Genomic DNA, 27,092 nt, shown 5'->3' with positions numbered 1-27,092 from the left:
TTATCTCTGGATTGGATTTTTTTTTTCTAGATAATATCACTGGATTGGATTAATTCGCTCCAGCGCAACCATGCCAAAACTGAACCGATGGATCGGCCCTACTATACTTTGTGTATTTTAACAGTTGGAGGATCCAATAGTTAAATCAACCATGATTCATAGTGATCCGGAGTAGCTAGCTTAAACTATCTTAAGAAAATGATTTTCCTGACGTTACCGTATTTTTCTTCCTGACAGACAAAATAAGAAATGAAAATACAATTGGAGATTCATGGTTAGTAACCATTTGTAAAAAATCTATTTTTACAAGCGATCATCTTAACAAAACCGTTTGTAAGAATAACACTATTTTCATGGTGTATAGTCTAAGAGTACCACTTGTAAAAATAGATTTTCTCAAACGATTTTCTTATTCAGCCACCATAGAAAATAATGTCATGCACTATAAAATACTCTATCCGTTTCAGGTTGAGACGTTTTGACTTTGGTTAAAGTCAAACTACTTCAAATTTAACTAAGTTTGTGCACAAATATAGTAATATTTATAATACCAAATTAGTTTCATCAAATCAATAATTGAATATGTTTTCATAACAAATTTGTGCTGAGTTGAAAATATTATTATTATTTTCTACAAACTTGGTCAAATTTAAAACAGTTTGATTTTGATCAAAGTTAAAACGTCTTATAACCTAAAATGGATGGAGTAATAGTCACCGTCCTTCACTTGTCTCTTATCCTCTACCTCTCCTCCTCCCATGTCTCATCCTATCATCTCCTCAGCCTCTCCTCCCACACGCGGGCGACGCTCCTTGCCAATGGCATCCACACGTGCAAGCGGAGGGCGCTGCCCACGATGACGATGATCACGGGCAACGATGATTATGGGGCAACGCTGGGCAAGGTGATGGCCAGATCCAGCGCCGTGGGATCCTAGGGTGTAGATCTGATCGTCTCGAGTCCCTGAGATGCGGATATAAAGAAAACAGATTTGATGGTACGATGATATTTTCACTATGAATATAATCTATAGTGATTTTCAGAAATGTGTTCATTTTCTACCGTCTGAATTTTTTTTAGCGTGTCGTTTGTCAACAAAATAGAGTACTACTATATACCTAGGGGGTTTTCTTGTACACTGAAAAGGGAAAAAAGAAGTTGCAAACCGGCTGAGAGCAATGACGTCAAGCTGGTAGACAATGGCAGTAACTGCCACCGTACGGTACACTGCACCACGCGCTGGCTGATGTGGACGCGTTTGACTTGCAAAAAGGCGACTCGGTTTGACCCAGAATTCCGATCGGTCCGTGTGAGACTCGCATGCCCCACCACGTCATTATCGTCGCTCTACCGCATCATCACTTCGTCCGTGGACAATTATTGCATCTTATATCTCTATAATAATATAATCCTGTATTACTCTACTCTCATCGCTCTCGAATGTTATCGATATATTTCCTGCGTACAATCTCTATCGTACTCCCTCCTTCCAAAAATCTAATATCTATTAGTTTTTCATCAAAACAGAGAAGCAATTAACTCACTTACTATGTAGCAAAACCAATGAACATGCAACCAATTGTTGCTAGAATGGTTTCTTGGTTTCCGATTACCAATTTAATTTAACACAGAGTGGCTACAAATATGACTCAGATTTTTGGAGAAACCAAAGAATGAAATATGTCTCAGATTTTTAGAAAGAGGGAGTAGTAGTATTAGAATGTGACATTTTATATCATATCATCATATTTTACGATGAATGTGACATATCTTATATTATGTTACTCCCTCCGGGCTGATAATACTTGTCGTTTTGGATAAGGGTGAAATCAAACTTTAAAATCTTTGATTATGAATCATTTTTAAAATATTTATCTTTCAAATATGGTGACTACATGTATAGATTAATCATAAAAAGTACTTTAATAAGATCATATATTTATTAACAAATTTATACATATTATAATGAAAAATAATAGTCAAAGTTATTTTTTGGAGACCGTGTCCTTGTCCAAAACGACAAGTATTATCAACCCGGAGGGAGTACCATATTTTTATTTCGGAGAAAATAAGTAACTTTGTGACTTAAATTTTAAGGACGTTATATCAACGTTTATAGTACACTTAATTTTTGTGTACAAAATCAAAATAATTAGGGGCTTATTTAGTAGAGCTCCAATTTCTAAATTTAGCTCCAAGAGTTAAGTCTAGAGTGGACTTGTGAAGTTGCCTAGACCCAACTCCACCTCTCTAGTTTCATTTTGTGAGAGCGTTCTACCCAGTTCCGCTCCCATTTTAAGTGGAGCTAAAACTGTTTGGTTAGGCTATAGCTCCGAAAGAGGTGGAACTGGAGACGGAGCTGTGCTAAACAGGCCCTTATTTTAGCCAATCAGTTTTCTAGAAATGAGCGTATTTCTTACCGACAAGATTATTGTGCCATGTCAACTGCCTGTATATTTTACACATTAACTGTTTTTTCTTTCTTAGACGAAGTCAATGTGTGGTGCTCCCACCATTTTATATTATAAGTTGTTTGATTTTTTTCAATCAATTTTTTAAATTTAACTAAATTTATAATAAAAATTAGCAACACTATCAATATCAAATTAGTATAATTAAATCTAGAAATTTGCTCCGGTCGAACCAAAAGTACCTCGAGATACCGATACCTCATGGTACCAAATCGTTTCCGATCGTTAAAACTAACAATGCCCGTCCTGTCCAGCTAGATCCAACGATCGAAAACGATTTAGTACCGTGAGGTACCGTACCTCGAAGCACTTTTTGCTGGACCGGAGCAAATATCTTAAATCTAATACTGAATATATATTGATAATATGTTTGTTTTGTGTTAGAAATATTAGTATGTTTTTATATAATTGGTTTAAATTAGATAATTTTGGCTAGTAAAGAAGTGGTTTTTGCCATGACCGTACGAGTCTGATTGAAATGACTTTCTAGCCAAAACACGTCATCAATAAAACTTTGTAGCCTATATCTAGGGTGTGTTTAGTTCACGTTAAAATTGGAACGATGTGACGGAAAAGTTAGAAGTTTGTGTGTGTAGGAAAGTTTTGATGTGATTGAAAAGTTGGAAATTTGAAGAAAAAGTTTAGAACTAAAGAAGAGCCTAATCGTGCGACTTACATTAACTAACCATTTGTATGATGAACTTTCTATAAAGATGGGTTAAATTGTTCTTTGATTAGGTACGGAAGATAAGGAACTAGCCATGCAGTCATTCGTTCACACACGGACGGACGACTTGGAGCATTGGTTCATGCATCTACGTAGGTTCGACGCTGCTGAATTCGCAGGCTGCCTTACCAAAGATGAAGGAAAAGTAACTTAATTTAAACTAAACATAGTGATTTAGTACCAGTAGTTAAATTAAATTAGTTTATCTAGATCGAGACAGTGCTGCTGTTCTTCATGCGGTGCAAGTTGTGATGAACCTTTTTGACCAAAATTCGATCTACTCCATCTATCATCATATCGCTGCAGATTTCCACGAAAAGCGACTGCACGAGCGAACTACGATTCAACAGCGAATTAGTTCTAAACCATTTGTTTCCATATCTCGTCGTCGTCACCTACTTGGGGCGCAGCTTTGTTGGACCTGCTTCAAGTCTCTTGAACTTGATCTATCTACCATACGATATATGCTTGCTTGCATATACGTGCATGCAATCGATCTTAATTAGTTACTCCCTCGTATCTAAATATTGACGCCGTTGACTTTTTTAAACATGTTTGACCGTTCGTCTTATTTATAAAATTTAAGTAATTAATTTTTTTATATCATTTAATTCATTGTTAAATATACTATTACTACTCAAATTTTTAAATAATATTCATAAAAGTTTTTGAATAAGACGAACGGTCAAATATGTTTAAAAAAGTCAACGGCGTCAAATATTTAGATACGAGGGAGTATTTCGCTACATTATCTCTATCGAGTGGATATGAACATACCAATAATGGACCAAAGATGCGTTTGTAAAGATAGTGGGCACTTATCTTTTATTCTTTTTCCTAGGGAGTATATTTTGTTACTTTGTATTCCTGTGATCTCAGAATGTAAGATGTTTTGATTTTGTAATTAAGCCAAATTTAGTTTATATAAGTTTATAGTAAAATATAGTAACATTTTCAGAACTAATTTAACAAATTAATATAATATAAAAAGGGAGTAACTATATTTATGACGCCATATTTTTTACTAAAATATAGTCAGCATGTATTTACATTGTAAGTCACTAAATTACATATGCAATTTTAGTGTATTTACAATATAAGTTCCAAAATTACATATGTAAGCCCTAAAATTACATATGTAAGTCCAAAATTACATATGTAAGTGGTATGTAAGTAGGATGTAACTGCCGTGTAAATTTGTATAAATATATAATTACAGCAATAAAGTTGCCTGTTTGCTCAGTTGAACACGTTAATGATAGGACCTTTGGCAATAATACATTGATCAGTTGAACACGTTACTTTGTGTTTGCTCTCGATCAGTAATACATTGATGATAGATTGCAGCCTTGCAGGTAGTCGGGCGCGGATCGCAAACAACACATACACAAATCATAATATCCAGCGCCAATCTAAAAGCAAATCAAAGGGCTGAAAAATCGACTGTAATCGACGAGATTTTGTGGCGACACAAATATAGCAAAACCGTATAAAAATATGTTGAACTATGGATTCAATAAAATTACTTTGATGCTATAATGTTAATACGTTTTTCTATATGCTGCTATAAGCATGGTTAAACTTAACAAAAAATTAACTTAGAATAAAAAAACATTTTACGTTCTGGAAACGGGGAGAGTGCACGATTGAACACCTCAATTAAGAACACGGTCACCCTAGTTGAACGTGCACCCGTGTGCATTATATTCCTATATAATTGATAGACGTTATCTAACTATCTGGTCATCATAGATTCCATCCATCCATTTATATGGCCACTATATATGAAATGGATATATTCATTGGAAATTCGAACGTACAAGCTAGCCAACTTCCACGGATCCACCAAACAGATAGAAAGTTTCGTGCAAGTTATTGACACCTAAATTTAACATCTAGAAAAAAAAAGTATAGCAAGTTTCGGCTAAATTTGAAAAAAGATTAGAGCCTTCCTCACAAGCCGGTCCAACCGGTGGCATACGGTCAGTCCGGCTGAGTCCAATTACGATGTTTCTTGTGTTTTCTTACTTGGGTTCGACGTTTTCTGAGTTCTAGTTGATCTCTAAATTTAGTAGGACGTGGAAAACTCTGTGGAGGCAAGACCAATCTCTTTATAAGAGCTATGATTGATTCAATTGAACACTACACAATCTATAATCAACATAATTAGTTAATTGAATCATTCTTTCAATATCACATTCACCTTTTTCCCTATAGTTTTTAGCCTAGTTCATCCATCTTTATCGGTTTGCGCTGTGAGTCGTCCGTCCTCGCCACGAGAGCATGAATCCTCTTCGTAGTTTTATTCTGAAAATCTTCTGTTTCACCCACGACACGGGTGTTTACGTACCCAATTTATCTTAATTGACTGCTATCCGGTTTTAATTTCTAAAGCCATCTTGATCAGGAGCTTCTCAAGTTTAAGATGGTTGATGACTCCTGTTAACACAACAAGGCTTTAGGAGATCTTATCGTGTTGGTGGCATCAACACAAGCATGGTGACTTATATATATCTTAAATTCACACTTTATATATGATACTCGGTTGCGTATGGCATGTTTTGTACATATAATAATTAACGTAATTAATCGTATTATACTGTTTTTCTCATTAGTTTGGTCTGTTTTCATGCAACTTTCTATATGCATGGTCAAGCAGTCGACATCTCGTAAGAGATACTGACCAGATATGGACGATGTCGATTTCCATGGTTGCGTACATATGTATAGTAATATGTTCCGTTTTAAGTTCTTCTTTGACATGTAGTCAAACTAATTTAGTATTTTGTAACTGCGCCTTTTATCCATGAAGCAAATATAAATATGCTGTTTATGTACTCCCTCCGTACTTATAAAGAAAGTCGTTCTGGATCCAAAACACAACTTGACTTCTTGTTTCTATAAAAAATATTTATTAGCACCTTCTTGTATCCATACATACCTGACCCCTATTAGCACCTTCGAACTATGAGCATCTTTGAAAGATTGATCAGCATATCTTGAGATTAACGAAATCACCATGGTTGTCTCGCTGTCGACGAGTAGTCACATATTATTGAAAGAATAATTAGCCGTAAATGCAAGAACCCATGTTAAGTCTAAAACGAATCTGGATGGACTAATTTCATCACAGGAAAACGTGACCAGTTGAGCTACGCTCACGCCGTGTTTAGTTCCAAAGTTTTTCTTCACACTTCCAACTTTTCCATCATATCAAAACTTTCCTGCACACACAAACTTCCAACTTTTCTATCACATCGTTCCAATTTCAACAAAACTTTCAATTTTGGTGTGAACTAAACACACCCTCACTTCGCTATATTTGTTTTTCTAGACAAATATTTTTCCTCAAATTGATCCAGTAATAAACATGGTTAAGGCTGTGTTCTTAGGTAATGGTTGGGAACCCTTACCCTCCCGTACGGACAACAGAGCGATGGATTAGTGTACAATTAATTAAGTATTAGCTAAAAAAACTTTTAAAATGGGTTAATATGATTTTTTAAAGCAACTTTCCTATAGAAATTTTTTGCAGAAAACACACCGTTTAGCGGTTTGGGAAGCGTGCGTATGGAAAACGAGGAAGGAGAAGATGAGAACTAGAAAAGCCAAACGCAGCCTAAGGCCATTTACAATGCGCCACCAAATGTCACATAGATGAAGAGCGATACTAGCCACATGCTCCACAATGCAAGTTACATGTAGCGGTGGGTCCCACCACATCTCTCCTTCACTTTTACTTCTGCATCAGTAATCTCTTTCCCTTTTCTTCTTCTTCCGCGGAGCGGTAGGCGCGCAGCCCAAGCAGCGCCGGCGACGAGTGGGCTCCACCTCTCCTCTTGTTCCTCCTCCGATCGGCGGCTAGCAGTGTCGTCTCCCCTCCGGCGTCGACGCGGCCTCCCGGGAGCTCGGCGGGGCAGATCTTATGGCGCGGTCCTCTCCCCGCCGGCTTCTACGGCCGCCTCTCCCCTCCGGCGCCCGCGGGCTGACGAGCTCAGCGGCATGGGCTCGAGCAAGGGTGGTGACGAGGCTCCCTCTTCGGCGCGGATCTGGCCCAGGGCGAAGCGTCGGCGCCGGCGGCGGCCTCAGTGACGGAGCGGATCTGGCGGTGGCCAACACCTCTCCTCCCCTTCCCCACCACCGCGGGCGCAGCTTCCCCTTCCCCCGACCGACAGCTCGTGGTGGCGGCCACCTCCGACCTCTCCCTTTGCCGTTACCTCCCTGCCTCTGACCTCGCCATCCACCTCCGCACCCAACCGCCGGCCGGCGCCACTCTCCCTACCTCCACCGTCGGCGTCGTTCTCCTCTTCCACCTGGAGGAATGGCACGGCAAAGCCCACGTCTCGACAATGCGCCACGACCTCGTTTCCCCACGCTAGTCTCGATTGCGTCGAAGAACGGGTGACCAACTTTGGTTACACGCGCTTGAGTTTTGTAGGCCCATGCTGTAACGTGGCGGTGAATTTGGGCTACTCGCCAACGTGGACCGCTCTAGCCGAATGACAGCTTGTTGCACTATAAATGGCCTAAGTGATTATGTGTGCTATGCACCTATTATGAATGTATATAGTTTAATGTGGATAAACTTTAAATAAAAACAATCAGGGAAAATTTAAAATAACGTATAAGGAAACATACCAAACTTCAGTGAGATATAAAAAATTTTCTCAGAAAATAATGATACCAAAGCAAACGACGAATTGTGTCACGGGGGAGTGCGTACAGGATTACGCGGCGTTTCGCAGTCGTCGTCGCGTCGCGGAGGAAGACAACGTGACGCGAAACTAACCGGTGGACGGGACATTAGGGCCCACGCGGCAGGCAGACGTACGGTGGACCCTCTCACTTCTGCGCGTGCCGGGCCCGCACCGATGATTGCTGCTCCACCGTTTCAAAATATCGTTCAAAAATTTGTAAAAGAAAAACCTGAAGGAATGTACAAACCATACGGAGAAAATGGGCGTTCAATTATTTTAGTTGACCAAACATCAAGCTATACACGATGCAAGAGAAGATCAGTCATTATAAATTTCAGTTTTTTTATAAAACACAACAATAACTTACGTTGAAACATATAGTTGTGCTAACTTAAGTTTTTTTTTTCTTAGGCTCCTAAAAATTTGGTTCAAACCATTAAAACATGTTTCAAGAAAAAAAAATACACGTTTGAACCTAAGTATATTATAAAAAATCTCAATTATATCATAGGTGTCCGATTTTTCTTCTTTGGTCGGGTACCCAAGCCAAACTGTTATCCAAAAGAATAAAACATCTATTCTTCATTTACTTTTTATCTTAACTGATCACAATCATCTCTATTTTATTTCCTGACTGTACCAATCACTTTCACTCCTCACTTAGTTTTGTTCACTTTCTGGTCCTCGTAAAAAAATTATTATAAGTGGAGAGAATCCCTTATATGCCACTCTAAATTAACCAGCTCCCTTATATGTCACTTCAAATTGGCTTCTCCCTTTTACGCCACTGGTTCAAGTTTCTCCTCCCTTTTATGCCATTGCCGTCAGTCCACCGTCAGTTGACCGTTAACTTCATTGTAAAAAGGCGCATTTGCCCTTAAGAATTAGTATACAACCAATAATAGGTATTTTAGTACTAATATAGCTACTGGATACAATATATGAAAATTGATTTTTTTTTTGCATCACATGCAATTATAGCCATTACCATTACAAATAAATTTTCAATGTAAGCATGAAACATGCAGTTTCCAACAATATTTTTAATATAAAGAGCATTTTTCACTGGTTCTAACAAAATTTTATTCACTCAAAAAGGATTTAAAATAAATTAGTTATGATTTTTTGAAGTTTACACATTTTTTAGTTGAGAGGGCATATTGGTCATTTACGAAAAAACTAACCTTTCACTAACAGTCAACTAACACTATAGTGGTGGGAGTGGCATAAAAGGGTGAAAAAACTTGAACTAGTGACATATAAGGGAAGCTAATTTTAAGTGGCATATAAAGAAACTGGTCAAATTCTAGTGGCATATAAGAGATTTTCTCTTATAACTGCCATGTAGAATTGAAGTCACGTGAATAACGCATCCAAATTACTTTGGAGCACGAATGCACGATGCTACTTATAATTAACCCTGCCATATTACCATCTATGTATAGATGCTCTAAACTCAAGTGGACTGTAAAGAAAAAGATAAAAGCGATATTATCTTAAGGTTTCTTTTTTCGCCCCACGCACCAACTAAGGATAAAACTAAACGTGCCAAAATAATTTACTTGATGGATAATGAATGAGACGTCTTATATAAATGGGATTTATGGAATTGAAGGTTCTTATCATAAACGAATCTTGTCATCTAATTAATATTCGCTTTGGCACTTTCGAAAACAGAAAACTGTGCTTATTACTGCTTATAGATTCTCAAATCAAAAGCTAGAGAACTTTGTTTGTCTCCAGCTTTTGAATTATTAATGAAATAATTAACGCATATGTATGGGCCAGCCGCAAGATATATATATGCAGCTTTTATTTACTTTCTCCATCCATAAATATAAATATAAGGCTTTCTTTAATTGGAGTTTTAGCATAAATTAAGTTTAATTTAAAATTACTTTGATGCCCTTAGAAGTTTACTTAATTATGAAAGATTATGCCCAAATGCAACAACAAATACAAGAACTTTTGAGAGGTGGTTTGAGTGAAAAGTAATACTCTAAGCTACAAAATTTTATATATATTTGTGGGCAGATGATCGGACATGGATTATTTGCAGTACTTTGTGTAGAAGCAACCACTTACATGTGGACCGGGTTCATACGTCAGTGACTATATATTACTGCATAGGTAATACTACCGACAGTCTTTAGAAAGTCTTATATTTGTGAACAAAGGTAGTAGCTGGTATAACTTATAAACACTCTTGTGTCTATTTTATCGTAGACTTTTAGGGTTAATTTTATTTTACAAATATGTACTTCATTTTCCTTTTGACTGATATACTGCTCTATTATATATTATTGTAGATCTAAATCCATATATTAAATTAGGACACATAATAATAAATGAACCAGATGACTACAAAGTCATAATCGGCTTGTTATGAGATGAGTATAAAACCGTTGCTTGACTCGGCTTGTCTCAGCTCCATGACAACATGAGAAAGCTAGACGAGCAAGCAAGTTTTTTACTTTAGTTTTTAACCACTTTTAAGCGAGAACATACTCCCTCCGTCCCCTAAAGAGGCAACTCCTAACTTTCCAATGCAAAATTAAAGAAGATAAAGTACCAGAATACACCTTATTAATAGTAAATTGGTATTGGTGGATATATAGGTAAGGGGTATTTAAGAAATAAAATTTTTCGATGAGAAGGTAGAAGTTGATTTATTTTGAAATAAAGTTTAAATTCAGAAGTTGATTTATTTTTGGACAGGGAGAGTATGTGATAGCACCTGACCTTTTTTAAAAAACTCTTAGCACGTGACATTGATTGTGGGTGAAATCGAAACATACAAGTCGTACCTTGTACAGACATTGTTTGTCCTAGAATAAGACTTGTGCTGTGTTGTTCTGTCACTCTGTTTATTCTTTTGGCACATTATCCACGTGAATTTACTTCCATTTTGTCAGGTTGATCATTAAAGCTACAGAAATAGGTGGAAATTAAATGTGTGATATCCATGGATGCGAAGCTGTGGTTAGCAAAACTTAGTGGCATTTATACTTGATGAATCAGTTCATTCATAGTGTTGTGAGTTTTGTAAGAAGCGTGGCTATATACCGAAAGCATAATCTATACATATAAAGTGCCAACTTAAAACCACATCAGTGCTATCTCACTTAAGCATAGGCCTTCTCTTTTATGATTATAGGCACACTTCCCAAACTTCCAAACTATGCTTCTCTGTTTTAAAAAAAAGGAAAATCTCCTAAGCATTTCTTACACTTCACTAGTAAGAAAACATTTTCCAAAACAACTTTCTAACATTTAATTTTTCGTTTGTGCCATTTAATAATTGTGATAAACTCAGTTTCATCCATTATCACTTTCAAACATCTCTAAAATCTTCTTCATCCTCTCAGTCTTGATGTGATTTTATGATCCTTGAGTAGGTACCGGAGAAAAGGCCATTTTCTTTACACCGGTACATCATGTAGTTTACTGGTAATTAATCCATTGTAGAATGATAGGCCGGGAATTAGGCCTCCCAAACCAAGCCTTAAAGTGAAACAAAATACCAGTACTAACTACTTCCTCCGTTTTACGATGTAAGTTATTTTATCATTTCCCACATTCATATATCTATATATATCTAGATTCATTAGCATGAATATAAATATGGGAAATGCTAGAATAATTTACATTGTGAAACGGATGAAGTAGCTAACATTGTGTCTCCTATCCTAACCACACAAGACAAAAAACCACACATTTCTCGTGCATCCATCCATCCATCCTCTCACGCGCCAAAAGGACACTTGTGCTGTCGTGCTGTACTGCAGCAAGTGACAGAAACGAAAAAAAAAAAAAACGCGGCAACTCAGACTCCTCCATCTCCGCCTATATATTCCCCCTCACTCTCCCGCCATTTCCACAAACACTCGAGCTCACACTTCCTCAAATCCTCCAACACCTCGATCCATTCGCAGTAGCTGCGAGGTGTTTGACATGGCGTCGGGGCAGAAGGTGGTGAAGCCGATGGAGGTGTCGGTGGAGGCCGGGAACGCCGGGGAGGCGGCGTGGCTGGACGACGACGGGCGGGCGCGGCGGACGGGCACGTTCTGGACGGCGAGCGCGCACATCATCACCGCCGTCATCGGCTCCGGCGTGCTGTCGCTGGCGTGGGCGATCGCGCAGCTGGGCTGGGTGGCCGGCCCCGCCGTGATGCTCCTCTTCGCCTTCGTCATCTACTACACCTCCACCCTCCTCGCCGAGTGCTACCGCACCGGCGACCCGGCCACCGGCAAGCGCAACTACACCTACATGGACGCCGTGCGCGCCAACCTCGGCGGCGCCAAGGTCACCTTCTGCGGCGTCATCCAGTACGCCAACCTCGTCGGCGTCGCCATCGGCTACACCATCGCGTCGTCCATCAGCATGCGCGCCATCAGGAGGGCCGGCTGCTTCCACCACAACGGCCATGGTGACCCGTGCCGCAGCTCCAGCAACCCTTACATGATCCTCTTCGGCGTCGTGCAGATCGTCTTCTCGCAGATCCCTGACTTCGACCAGATTTGGTGGCTGTCCATCGTCGCCGCCGTCATGTCCTTCACCTACTCCGGCATCGGCCTCTCCCTCGGCGTCGTCCAGACTATCTGTACGTCCATTAATTTAATCCTTCTCGCACATGCAGATAATCTAGTTCTTGTCTTTGCTGCTCGAGATGCATATGCTAACCGTGATGAGCTGTGAATTTGCAGCCAATGGCGGGATCCAGGGCAGCCTCACCGGCATCAGCATCGGCGTCGGCGTCAGCTCGACGCAGAAGGTGTGGCGCAGCCTGCAGGCATTCGGCGACATCGCCTTCGCATACTCCTTCTCCAACATCCTCATCGAGATCCAAGTGAGTGAGACTCAATTTGCTCTGTTTTTTGTCTCTCTGAACGAACAAGTTTTGCTCATCGATCGCTGCTTGCTCTGTTTTGTTTTGTTGTTCAGGACACGATCAAGGCGCCGCCGCCGTCGGAGGCGAAGGTGATGAAGAGCGCGACGAGGCTGAGCGTGGCGACGACGACGGTGTTCTACATGCTGTGCGGGTGCATGGGCTACGCCGCGTTCGGCGACGCGGCGCCCGACAACCTCCTCACCGGCTTCGGGTTCTACGAGCCCTTCTGGCTGCTCGACGTCGCCAACGTCGCCATCGTCGTGCACCTCGTCGGCGCCTACCAGGTGTTCGTCCAGCCAATCTTCGCCTTCGTCGAGCGCTGGGCCTCCCGCCGGTGGCCGGACAGCGCGTTCATCGCCAAGGAGCTCCGCGTGGGGCCCTTCGCGCTCAGCCTCTTCCGCCTGACGTGGCGCTCGGCGTTCGTCTGCCTCACCACCGTCGTCGCCATGCTCCTCCCCTTCTTCGGCAACGTCGTGGGCCTCCTCGGCGCTGTCTCCTTCTGGCCGCTCACCGTCTACTTCCCCGTCGAGATGTACATCGCGCAGCGCGGCGTGCCACGCGGCAGCGCGAGGTGGGTCTCACTCAAGACGCTCAGCGCGTGCTGCCTCGTCGTCTCCATCGCCGCCGCCGCGGGCTCCATTGCTGACGTCATCGACGCTCTCAAGGTGTACAGACCGTTCAGCGGATGATTCTCTCTTGCTGCTTTGAGCAGAGCATCCACTGGTAAAAAGCGGACAGTAATTTTCTTTTTTTACAGTCTATGGACGTACAGTAAAAAGTGTGTACAACTGTACAAGGGAGCAGTAGAATCCTTGGAGGGGTAAAATACTGGGATGTAACTACTGAGCATTTTGTAGCGCTCAAACAGGTACAGAGGGGTAAAATATTTTGCTCCTTCATGTAGAGGGGAAAAAAATTGAACCCAGATTGTATGGAGGTTGGCGTATTATAATTGAGCCGGAGCCAAAAAATGAATTTTAGAATTTACTGGTTACTAAAGCAATATTTGAGTGTTCGTTTATGGTTGCTATGGTGTGCTATGTTACATTCAAATTCTTATTTTTGAAAGATAAAAAGGGAGTGATTGACGATTATGTGTCAGGTGATTGAGAATTGGCAAATTTCAGTCACTTTTTTTTACCATTAGATCCACAATCACGGATGCAGAAAAAAGATGTCAATGACAACCCAAAGAGTTCATAGTATCGACTGAGGATTAACAAAAATTTCGATCTCAGGAGGAATTGTGATCCCGAAATAAAATCTATGATTAAAATTTGGATATAAGTATGAACTTCTGGTTTGGATACTTAACCCTGAGTTAAAAGTTCAGGGTTAGTTTTCTAAAAAAAGGTTCAGGGTTATAAAACTAAGTTCCTTTATAGTGTTTTTTAAAAAATTGACATGCCAATCCTTGCCTTTGAGCCTAATATAAGAGAAAGGTTAAACATAAGCTAAATGCCAATCCTTGCCAATATTGTTGGAGGCAAGTTATTGACTGCCCGACTTATAAGCTGGAGTAGCAGTATTAGGTGGTGTTTGGATCCATGGACTTAACTTTAGTCTATGTATTTAGATACTAATTTAGAGTATTAAATATAAACTGCTTACAAAACTAATTACATAAATAAAAGCTAATTTACGAGACAATTTTTTTAAGCCTAATTAATCTGTAATTAGAGAATGTTTACTGTAGTATCACATAGACTAATCATGAATTAATTAGGCTCAATAGATTCGTCTCGCGAATTAGTCCAAGATTATGGATGAGTTTTATTAATAGTCTATGTTTAATATTTACAATTAATTTTCAAACATTCGATATGATAGAGAGTTAAAAGTTTTAGTCCCATCTAAATAGGGTCTTAGCTAGCTAGCTTGTGCATTGACGACAACAAACAGAAGAGGGTAACGGGAGTTGACTCTTGTTGTCGAACAACGCAAAAAGTACGACGATCTTTGCAGCTCAGTGATGCTCATACATGGTTAATGGTCAAATTTAGTGTGCCGACAAGAGCAACAGTATATAGCCCGATACTACTAGGTAGGGTTGAGTCCCTAAATCACTATGGTTGTACACTACTAGAAAATCATGTGTAAACGCTTAATCATAGGTAGTCAATGGAAATCATATGCAAACCTTTTATCATAGCTAGTATCTGCAGATAACCATTTATTTATAATAGGAATATTACATACGGTTCTCAAGTTAAATCATATGTATTGAGTGTACCTAGACGCGGTGAACTCTAGTAATTGCTATCGCCATCGTTCCAGTTGCCAGTTGCAAGGTCGGATATGATATGTATATGATGGTGGATCTCTTTATCAGCTTGTAGTACATACTAAGTTGGGCAAGCGATAAGATCGCCATCTCCCGCTTTAATATGTTGTACTACTCCACACTAGCAACATGGTAACTTCGCCACTAGCTAGCTAGGTGACCCGGCCCTATTAAACAACTTGCTACTTAATACTACTACCTAATCATTCCCAAATATTGACATCGTCTTCAAAACATAACATGTACTAGGGTTTAGCGACGACGGGTCAATAAAAATCGGTGCCATGCACCTAAAAATCCTTGTGATGTGCCTCTTGGTAGGAAAACTTGTACAAACTTGCTAGGGCCATATATTAGTGCATGGTCCTCCATAACTTTTTGACTTTAAAGTGTGTTGAAAACGGATCACACCATCGAATTTGTTCTTGGCTAGCTCCATCTGATTAATTATCGTCTCCTCAATGATATAGCTCAAGACCGGACAAGTTGCCGTCACCTTTTGACGATTCGATTCCCAGCAATCAGTCTCACCTTTTCGATGACAAGCGACAGGGCGTACATATACACTACGGTCCAGCAGCAAAGTTCTAAACCATCTCTTTTAATTCCAGGATTATATTTATACTCCCCGTTTCAAAATACTTGACACCGTTGACTTTTTAGTACGTGTTTGACCATTCGTCTTATTCAAAAAATTTAAGTAATTATTTATTCTTTTCATATCATTTGATTCATTGTTAAATATACTTTCATGTACATATATAGTTTTATATATTTCACAAATTTTTTTAATAAGACAAACGGTTAAACATGTGCTAAAAAGTTAACGGTGTCAAACATTTTAAAATGGAGAGAGTATTATTGTCTCTGCTTCACTTAATCGACGAATCGATATACAAATATATTCTTGGCATGCAGCTGTTTTGAACGCTATTTATCTCCAGATAAGTTTGCACTTTTTAAGATGCCGGTGTACGTACTACATGTGGTTGCCGATTACTTATTTTCCAAAAAAAAAACTTTATACTACCTTCATCCTAAAATGTTTGACGCCGTTGACTTTTTTAAAAATGTTTGACCGTTCGTCTTATTCAAAAATTTAAGTAATTGTTAATTTTTTTTCTATCATTTGATTTATTGTTAAATATACTTTTATGTATACATATAGTTTTACACATATCATAAAAGTTTTTGAATAAAACGAACGGTCAAACATGTTTAAAAAAATCAACGGTGTGAAACATTTAGGGAAGGAGGGAGTACTACGTTAGGTATTGATTTGCATATGGCCGTAGATAGATACTGTACATCTCATCTAACTAAGTTTGTTCAGCTCATTGAAAAGTTGTAAGAACACATAGCTAGCACAGCAATGCATGCACACTGTCCAACTCTTAAAGTTCTCAACAACCTTACTGAAATGAGAGTTAGCGTATATGAATGGGATATAAAGTGTGGACTTTATTTTTCATCGTATTGACCTCGTGCGGTCGTGCCGTATGTAGAATTCTTTGTGGAGTTTAGTTGATTAAAAGTTGTGCAACCTGTTTGTACATTGATATGGAAAAATGTTCAAACTGAACGGAAACACTTTTAATCACTTAGGTGGACATCCACTCATTTATTGCATGTCAACTAAATGGATATGAAAAAAATTCAAAAAATTTGACAAGATAGATTTATATGTAATATATTACCCCACAAATATGCAAGTTCAAATTCGACTTCTACAATTTATAACAAAAATAACAAATCAAATTCTGATTAGTATACGTATATTCACAGTTAAATTTGTTCTTTTTGTTACAACTTATAAAAGTTGAATTTTGAGTTGCATGTTTGTGTAGTGATATATTATATATCAATCTATCTTGTAAAATTTTTTAAATTTTTTCATGATCATTTAGTTGACATGCACTTAACAAGTAGACATCCACTCGAGTGTTTAGAATTCACCTTCGGAAACTGACGTCTAGAACTAAAGACACTAGTGGATTATGTATGTTTTTTCAGTATAATCTTAATCTTTTGAGTGAATTGACTAGTCAATGTATATAACTCAATATCGTAAATAATTTTTCTACTCTAATAAGTGTAAGTCAGAGAGGAGCGTTAACATGAAGAATTCCTCCTGCATTAATTATAGGAATCCTAAAATGTAGTCGATCCCGAGAAAAAAAACTTTCATAAAAATGTGTGTATGGGGTTCAATGTCTAAAATGAATCGAAATCACATTTTTGTACAAATAAAAGGCAGCAATGGGCATTAATTAATTAGATATTCCTATTTGGTTTTGATCGGCTGTTTTTTCACTTCCTAAGAATGTTGAAAGGTCAATCATTTTGCTTTCAGTTAACAACGCAATTACATAAATGCGGCTAGGTAGCTTTTTGTAAGTTGCGTGGAACTTAGGATAGACATCGATCGATTGATTAGTTTGCAGTTGATATTGGAACAGTACGTCACTGCAGATGCAGTAGTGATCTACATCTTCAGTTTCTCAAAAAAAAAAAAAAATTCTACATCTTCAATTCAGTGATCAAGCTCCTTCACAGATAGAGTATATAAAAAACTTGCAGCTGTCGACTAGATCGATAAGTCGCATATATTCTTTAGTAAGAAAGCCCAAAATAGGTCACTAGCTAGCCCCATAATATGTGGAAACAAAAATAAAGCACAAAAAAAGATGCAAACCTTGTGGAAAAGAGGTAGTAATTAAATTCATTAACCAATCATTAAAAGCTAAAAAAGCGCACATATTTTACTCACTGATTCCATCAAAGTAAAGCGCGCTACATGCGTGTGCAACAGCACACACGACTGTAATCACAGCACACACGACTGTAATTTACACTTGTGCCTTTCTTTCTATTAGATAATTAATTAATTTACACTCGTGCCTACTAGCTACTAGCTAAATTAATTGTCGATCGAGCGCGTAAATTAGAAAGGTGATCTTTCTGGCCGCCGTCATGGCCGTCCTAATCCCCACGATGACGATCCATATATATACAATCCGATAAAACGGGTGCTAGGGCAGTTCGGGTGGAAACTGCAAGGTCTTGTTAATTCGGTGCAAAAAAATAATTAACAATTATAGTGTATTAATCCCACGAGCTACATGTGTTCCAATACGTAATACTATCTCCGTACTGAAATATAATAACTTTTGGCATCATATATCTAAATTTGGATATCGCTATTACAAAAGTGTTTGTACAGAGGTTTTTATTATAGTGACCAACAATCACAATATTTTTTTCAATCATTCTTCACCTACTTTTTTAAGTGCTGGTGTCCAACTCTAAAAATGTTTGTATATATTTTGGGGTTGAGGGAGTAATATAATCACCTTGCCAATCGATGTGGAAAAAAATAATACTACCTTGCATAGATTAGATACTTCCCTCTCCATCCCACTTAATAAGTCACGGTCAAAATTGACATAGTGTTAAAAACTAATCTTCAACTTTAAATTTCTAATATATTGCAATGTTTGTAGCCACATAATCATAATCATATAAAATTAAATTTAGTTGACAACCATATAATATTATTTTCACAAAATAAAATTTAATATATAATAAAATATTTATTAGAGTTAGTGGGACGGAGAGAGTATCAAATTAAGTTGGGCAAATAATCAAAACAATAAAATAGCGGGTGGATCACTTTTTTTTTATGTTGGTGGTGCACATGTACACCGGAGGGATCGAGTATCAAACATGCATGCATGTCTAATCGATGGAAGGCCGGCCGTTACTTACCGGGCCCTCTATCTTAAGAGCAGAGATAACTTTTTGAGAGATAACTTTTGAGAATAGGTGTGTTTAGTTCGTTGGAGTAAAGTTTTTGAAGTATACGGACACACATTTAGTATTAAACGTAGACTAATACAAAACAAATTACAGATTCCGCCTGTAAACTGCGAGACAAATTTATTAAGCCTAATTAATCCGTTATTACCAAATGTTTACTGTGTATCACATTGTCAAATCATGGCATAATTAGACTCAAAAAATTCGTCTCGCAATTTACGTGTAAATTGTGCAATTGTTTTTGTCCAAACTTTTGATGTGATGTTTTTGGTTAAAATTTTTTGGATATAAACAAGCTAGGCCTTAGATAAGAGTTTGTTCAAATTCACCATTTTCAAAATTAAATTTGGTTTTTTTCTAAGACCGAGGACGTAGCTTTGCATCTAGGGTAAGCCAGGCGAGCATATGCAGTGTGTATGTACGCGTAGGCATAACAAACACACCACAAAATACGACACGGCTAGATATAAGCTATAGCTACTGCTAGTTCAGTAGAGTAGAGTACAGCTTGCAGGCAGCTAGCAGAGGCAGTTACACGTACATATTGTACTGTAGCTAGTCGATCGCGACATTGTGCGGTGACATCACCGGTCGGTCGGTCTCTCGGTCCGTAGCGTTGGACGCGCGCGCGTGCAGCGGTGGACGTGGTGCAGTTGGTCGGCACGGCACGCGAACCGCGGGAGATAGAGATAGAGAAAGAAAACGACGAGGAGATCGATCGATCGAATCAGCCGGAATCCCTGCCGAATCCGGTAGAAATCCCCAACGACGCGGCCATCCGGCCGCCGCGTCCGCGTTTGACTCGCTGGTCGTCGACTGTGCCGCATGCAGTTGACCGGAGTACACTGCTGATCTCTCTTCCCGCGCCAGCAAATCAATGGCGTTAATATGGCGACAGGTTAATCAACAATTACTCCCTCCATTTTATTGGTTTTTAACCTATGTTTGACCATTTATTTTCTTCAGAAGTTTTATACAAATGTGTAAAATATAAATTATACTGAATACGACAAATGATCAAATATGTCTTTAAAACTAATGGTGTCGTCTATTAAAATAGAGAGGCAGTGATTGACGGATCATTGACCGCTTCGTGGGGTGGGGTCCACCGTGCGGCGTCTGCGGGCTCTATTAATTTCATCATTCCGGTGGGACATCGGAGAAGGAAGACGACGGCGACGTACGGCCAGATCAGAATCGACGACGACGCGCATGCATGCGTGCATGCAGCTGATCGATCGATTATATGGAGCTAGGGTATACCATGCACGGCTCTAGTGACAGGTGGACACGTAGCTTTGCAAGAAAAGTCATCCGATGGCATAATTAATTGGGATCAATCACTTCGATCGATCGATCGGGAAGAGGATGAAATTAACAAATTGATTGAATAAGCTTAATTTGGTGGTAGGCTAAACGATTAATTTTGCTCCAAATAGTACTTTTGTTTTTGTGACAATAGACCATTCTTCATGTTAGCTAGCTAGCTTGTTGCATGTAAGTGGAACCTTTTAGTTACTTGTGGAACTCGAAAGCATCCACGCGTAAATTGCCTAATTGCATTCCCTAGCTAGTGTCTTAGCTACCTTGCTCGATTGAATTTCGGTTGGTGCTTAGCTCGGTTCTGTGTTCCTCAGTAATTAAAAGTTCCAATGGAATTAATGAATGATGGGAGAGAATTCCAATCATACATGCCTATATGAACGTTATTTATGGCCAAATTGGGTGACTAAAATCGGGGGAGTATCAACAAACCTGTAAAACATCACTTTTTTTTATAATATTCCCTTATGATGAACTCAATATATTCTACGTGCATGCTGTTCTTCGAATAGTTATAAGCTAGATTAAGCCAGATGATTCTCACAAAAAACAAAAGAAGCCAGATGATTATAGGAACTAACCTTTTGCCACTGTGAGAAAGGAATTTTACTATACATGCTTTGTGAGAGGCAAAGAAGCGGCAAAGTATATATTTGTCCAATTCTAGTTAGCATGGATCTCCTAAAAGTAAAAATAAATTACTATAGGTATAAATAGTTATTATATTTTTTCTTAAATATTTGACATTATATTAGTTCTTTATGAGGGATCTAGTTTTAATGGTAATTCGTATCAATTATTTTAATAGGATTGCTGCTGTTAAACTAGATTTTTTTGTGTGAATTATCTATTTGATTCTAGAGGTAAATTAAAAAAATTGAAGAAATAAACTTAACAAATAATAATTTAAAACAAGCGTTCTAAAAGTGCCACAAAAGAAATTAAGTTTTTGAGAAAACGTGTTTTTAAAGCGTCAAGTGAACACCCGGATTCAATAATCCAGTGAATAATCTTAAAAGAACAATAAGCTTGATGTGACGAAAATATTTGAGCCACGTTCCTTACAAATTACCTCTCGCAGCAGTGATTTTGACTCCTACATAATTGGGTTTGATTTCCATGAACTAAAAACGCATATACACTCCTAGGCAAGTATAGGCATGGTTTATTTTGACTTCTATATGTCTTCGCAATGGACTACCCGTTGACCCATGATTTCCTCAAGCAGGCGTGTTGACTGTTGACAACAGATAGAAAGGTGAGCAAACCAATTACTCCCTCCGTCCCTAAATATTTGACGCTGTTGACTTTTTTTAAATATGTTTGACTGTTCGTCTTATTTAAAAACTTTTGTGAAATACGTAAAACTATATGTATATATAAAAGTATATTTAACAAGGAATCAAATGATAGGAAAAGAATTAATAATTACATAATTTTTTTTAATAAGACGAATGGTCAAACATGTTTTAAAAAGTCAACAGCGTCAAACATTTAGGGACGGAGGGAGTAATATATAATGGGGGTTGACTTCCATATGAACTAAAAACCCCACTCCTGCATTCTAGCTAGCTAGTGCCAAAGGTTCAATCAAAAAGAGACACTCCTGTATGGCAAGCAACTCGGTGGAGTGGAGAGAATAGAGATCACTCACTTTTTATCCACTGTTTGCCGGCACATGCAATGGTACCACACTACCGATTAGTGACCATACCTTTCTTCTAGCTTAGCTAGCAACCTTGCTAACCTAGTGTGCCATTTAATCTGATCACTAGAAATTTGGGATGCCTATGTTTTAGTACTAGTAATTAATTTTACTAGTGCACTTTTTTGTGTAAAGGAATATAATGAAGTGAACCTTGACTTATCTAAGTTCTGTGGAAGTAGTAGTAGTAGTAGAAGAAGTGGTGCGAGTTTTATTGATGCTGTTGTTGCCATCACTATGATTGCGATGATATCCCTTTACCCTAGCATGTGTGGCATGTGCAAGCTTGTACTAGCCACCATCTCGCTACACACGCGCAAAAGCGTGTCCATACATCATCCTGAATCTTATAAAAATTTATATCGAATCATAATAGGTAGTATATAGACGCGTAACTTTACTATCACAGGAAAGGTGACACGCAACGGTAAATCCGAATTCATCAGATGATTGGGTAAATTTTGTCAATTTCCGAGTACCCAAACTTCTGAAACTTCACAAGGAGACAACTAAACCCACATGTATTATGCCATATCATAGATCGGCAAAGATTTCCAAAATTATGCTGAGCCGTTCTTTCCAATATCATGTTCCATAAAATTGAAAATTCCTAAAGAGGGGTCCAAAGAGAAAGCAACATAAATGGTCGAGATGAGGTTGCTTTGCCTGACTAGTACCTGCATTTGTCTGTCCTACTAGTCTGACCACCCGTTTCCTCCATTGGAGAGAAAATGTAAAGAGAGGCTTATCATGATCACCGATCTGTCTATACCTAAGATTCTCCACTTTGAGAGAGATCGATGGAGATATTCCTCTGCAAATGGGGTTTTCCAGAATGATTTGTTCCAGAGATCTAGGCATGCTATTAGGCATCTTTGCTTGATGTGCCACCATGGACAGGCCAGTAGCATATATGGTCAAGAGAAATCAAAATCCCCCAATGATTTCCTCGCAAAAGAAAAAAAAAGAATCATCTCAATGATTTGCTCTTTTTAGAAGAAGGGTTCTAGTTTTTACTGGGATTTTGTTGTCATACTTTATCTTTTTTGCGATGATAGAAGGCACTAATAATGCAAGTTGCGAAATAGGATGAAGCATTTTAATCGTTAAGACGATGTCCCACTACTTGTATGTTGTCGAATCGTGTCATGTGAAATTCGAAATCAGCTCAACAGATTCTGTTCTTGTTGGCATCTCAAAGATATTTGGATTATTGTAGGTGAATAGTGTATGGGGTTCGTCTAACTTTACGGTAAGGATAATTTCACAAGTAGTAGTTTTTCTGTCATGCTAAAAATTCTACCAAAAGAGTTTGTTTGTTTGGAACATCCGAACATTGATATTGCTTTGGAAAGTAGATTTATCTGTCCGGTCCTTTCCATTACTCAAAATTTGTACGAAGGGGCTTATTTGGATGGAGAGGATTGTTGGGAGCTTTAACAACAAGCTCTACTCTTGTACAGTGTGTTTGCAATGTGGAGGCATGAAAGGTTGTGCCTTTTGCAATTATCAAAACTATAGAGGTAAGAGTGGCTAGTGGGGATTGTCAATAGTATTATTAATGTAATAGCAGACACTGACGTATGGGTCCAGATTCATATATCAGCGTCAACATTAATACAAAGGATTTGCATCCGAGAGTGGCATGCTTGATGGTTGAGACATTCAAATACAAGGATATGTATGTTTTCGCTCCTCTAGGCCTCTTCATATTTTTCTTGATTTTTTTCACCGTACTCACAACAGGTTGTACAGTGAAAACAACATTAAGATTACATTCGAAAAAAGAATTATATTATTATAGTACCCCACTACAACTGCATTTGACATTACAAACAGCACCTCCAGCCATCTATTTACATCTTTTTTTTTTCGCAAAGGAAATGCAATGATCACAACGGCGGGAAATCAGTTTACTGCAATTACAAGATTTTTCAAGGTCTCCAATGAAAAACGCCAAATGTTACATTTCTTCTCTTTTTTTTCCCCTCTTTGTGTAATATTGTACTAATGCTGTCCCAAAATATAGCAACTTAATACAATGTGAGATATTTCCTAGTACGATGAATTCGTACATGAGAACTACCCAAATTTCGTCCTATTTATACTAGTTTGCTATATTTTGGTACAGAGATAGTAAGAAATAATTTAACGAGCACACGTGCCCGTCACGTTCCAATCATCCGCTGAACGGTCTGTACACCTTGAGAGCGTCGATGACGTCAGCAATGGAGCCCGCGGCGGCGGCGATGGAGACGACGAGGCAGCACGCGCTGAGCGTCTTGAGTGAGACCCACCTCGCGCTGCCGCGTGGCACGCCGCGCTGCGCGATGTACATCTCGACGGGGAAGTAGACGGTGAGCGGCCAGAAGGAGACAGCGCCGAGGAGGCCCACGACGTTGCCGAAGAAGGGGAGGAGCATGGCGACGACGGTGGTGAGGCAGACGAACGCCGAGCGCCACGTCAGGCGGAAGAGGCTGAGCGCGAAGGGCCCCACGCGGAGCTCCTTGGCGATGAACGCGCTGTCCGGCCACCGGCGGGAGGCCCAGCGCTCGACGAAGGCGAAGATTGGCTGGACGAACACCTGGTAGGCGCCGACGAGGTGCACGACGATGGCGACGTTGGCGACGTCGAGCAGCCAGAAGGGCTCGTAGAACCCGAAGCCGGTGAGGAGGTTGTCGGGCGCCGCGTCGCCGAACGCGGCGTAGCCCATGCACCCGCACAGCATGTAGAACACCGTCGTCGTCGCCACGCTCAGCCTCGTCGCGCTCTTCATCACCTTCGCCTCCGACGGCGGCGGCGCCTTGATCGTGTCCTGAACAACAAAACAAAACAGAGCAAGCAGCGATCGATGAGCAAAACTTGTTCGTTCAGAGAGACAAAAAACAGAGCAAATTGAGTCTCACTCACTTGGATCTCGATGAGGATGTTGGAGAAGGAGTATGCGAAGGCGATGTCGCCGAATGCCTGCAGGCTGCGCCACACCTTCTGCGTCGAGCTGACGCCGACGCCGATGCTGATGCCGGTGAGGCTGCCCTGGATCCCGCCATTGGCTGCAAATTCACAGCTCATCACGGTTAGCATATGCATCTCGAGCAGCAAAGACAAGAACTAGATTATCTGCATGTGCGAGAAGGATTAAATTAATGGACGTACAGATAGTCTGGACGACGCCGAGGGAGAGGCCGATGCCGGAGTAGGTGAAGGACATGACGGCGGCGACGATGGACAGCCACCAAATCTGGTCGAAGTCAGGGATCTGCGAGAAGACGATCTGCACGACGCCGAAGAGGATCATGTAAGGGTTGCTGGAGCTGCGGCACGGGTCACCATGGCCGTTGTGGTGGAAGCAGCCGGCCCTCCTGATGGCGCGCATGCTGATGGACGACGCGATGGTGTAGCCGATGGCGACGCCGACGAGGTTGGCGTACTGGATGACGCCGCAGAAGGTGACCTTGGCGCCGCCGAGGTTGGCGCGCACGGCGTCCATGTAGGTGTAGTTGCGCTTGCCGGTGGCCGGGTCGCCGGTGCGGTAGCACTCGGCGAGGAGGGTGGAGGTGTAGTAGATGACGAAGGCGAAGAGGAGCATCACGGCGGGGCCGGCCACCCAGCCCAGCTGCGCGATCGCCCACGCCAGCGACAGCACGCCGGAGCCGATGACGGCGGTGATGATGTGCGCGCTCGCCGTCCAGAACGTGCCCGTCCGCCGCGCCCGCCCGTCGTCGTCCAGCCACGCCGCCTCCCCGGCGTTCCCGGCCTCCACCGACACCTCCATCGGCTTCACCACCTTCTGCCCCGACGCCATGTCGGACACACCTCGCCGCTGCTCAGAGCTCGCAGCTAGTGCTAGCTAGCTGCGAATGGATCGAGTTGTTGGAGGATTTGATGAGTGTGAGCTCGAGTGTTTGTGGAAATGGCGGGGGAGTGAGGCGAGAATATATAGGCGGAGGTAGAGGAGTTGGCGCCTTGTGTGGTCAGCGCCTTCTCCGGGTTTACTTTTCTGTTCTTCTTTTCCTTTTATTTTTTTTCTTTTTGGGTGCAAAAATTGTGTTAGTGGAGTACTTGCCAAACTGCCAGTGCAGAGTAGTCACTGTAGTTTGCTTATTCGAAGATCTGATCAATAGTATAGGCCTTGTTTAATTCCCAATATATTTTTCCTAAGAACGTCACATCGAATATTTGAATACTGGTATAAAACATTAAATATAGATAAAATAAAAAACTAATTGCATAGTTTATATGGAAACTCACATGTGCTAATGATGGATTAATTAGGCTTAATAAATTCGTCTTACGGTTTTTAGACGAGTTATGAAATTAGTTTTTTCATTCGTATTCGAAAACCCTTTCCGATATCTGGTCAAACGTCCGATGTGATAGTTAAAAAATTTCTTTTCGCGAACTAAATAAGGCCATAGCCATCTATTCACTTCAGTATCTTCATGTCAATTTACAGCTAATAGAATGCAAATGATTACTATCAGTACAAAATAATTTTACTGCCACCGTAGGCTGTCCGACTAGTTGTTCACTCTGCTACAAATCTCCAGGCAACCGAGAATATATTCGGTAAAGTTTGTCCATGCAACGTCTGCTACTATAGTTTAGTCCTGTTTAGCTCAGCTAACTGCTGAACCATGGTGTCATTTAGCATCTCCTTTGGCTGCTGCACACACCGACCATGACAATAGGTAGATTTTTCGTGTGCTAAATTTTTGTTCTCACAACTTTCGCATTCACGGGAGCACGAATCGATTCAAATCGAAAAAAAAAAGGGAAATTGGTAGTTTTTTCATAAAAAGCAATTTCATACGGTTATATTTTTAACAGGTTTTATAGACATAGTTAGGAAAAGAATAATAAAATATTTGCATCGGAGACCTTGCAGATGTCCGAAACGACTAGAAGCCAGAGCTAAGTACAAATTATACGATGTTATTAAGCTAAGTACAAATTATACGATGTTATTAAATTTATCTGTTAATTACTCCCTCCATCCAGGATATACAGAACCGGATGGGACATATCCGGATGGGACAGAGGGAGTAGTTCTTTCTGCGTTAAAAATCAAATAAATGATCAACCAACAAACACTTTTCCGCGCGTTCGCTAGGAGTAGGTCCCACCTCCTCCTCCTTGTTTTCCACGCGCATGCTTTTCAAACTGCTAAATAGT

The 27,092-nt window shown here is 40.1% G+C and overlaps 2 protein-coding genes across 2 annotated transcripts; one reads left to right on the top strand and one right to left on the bottom strand.

Moving 5' to 3' along the window:
* The first annotated feature begins 11,776 nt into the window (after positions 1–11,776).
* LOC127758196 (amino acid permease 3-like) lies at positions 11,777–13,789 on the top strand. Its single transcript, XM_052283815.1, has 3 exons — positions 11,777–12,498; positions 12,602–12,744; positions 12,840–13,789. Exons 1-3 carry the CDS (start codon positions 11,850–11,852, stop codon positions 13,473–13,475), a joined length of 1,428 nt encoding a protein of 475 aa, XP_052139775.1. The 5' UTR covers positions 11,777–11,849; the 3' UTR covers positions 13,476–13,789.
* Positions 13,790–23,806: 10,017 nt separating this feature from the next.
* LOC127758120 (amino acid permease 3-like) lies at positions 23,807–25,817 on the bottom strand. Its single transcript, XM_052283745.1, has 3 exons — positions 25,074–25,817; positions 24,828–24,970; positions 23,807–24,732 (listed from the first exon to the last, which is right to left on the bottom strand). The coding sequence occupies exons 1-3, from the start codon at positions 25,720–25,722 to the stop codon at positions 24,097–24,099; spliced, it is 1,428 nt and encodes a 475-aa protein (XP_052139705.1). The 5' UTR covers positions 25,723–25,817; the 3' UTR covers positions 23,807–24,096.
* Between the last annotated feature and the right edge of the window lie 1,275 nt (positions 25,818–27,092).

This window comes from Oryza glaberrima, chromosome 12, assembly GCF_000147395.1.
Source record: "Oryza glaberrima chromosome 12, OglaRS2, whole genome shotgun sequence".
Lineage (NCBI taxonomy): Eukaryota > Viridiplantae > Streptophyta > Magnoliopsida > Poales > Poaceae > Oryza > Oryza glaberrima.
This window is presented reverse-complemented; position numbering and strand designations above follow the sequence as displayed.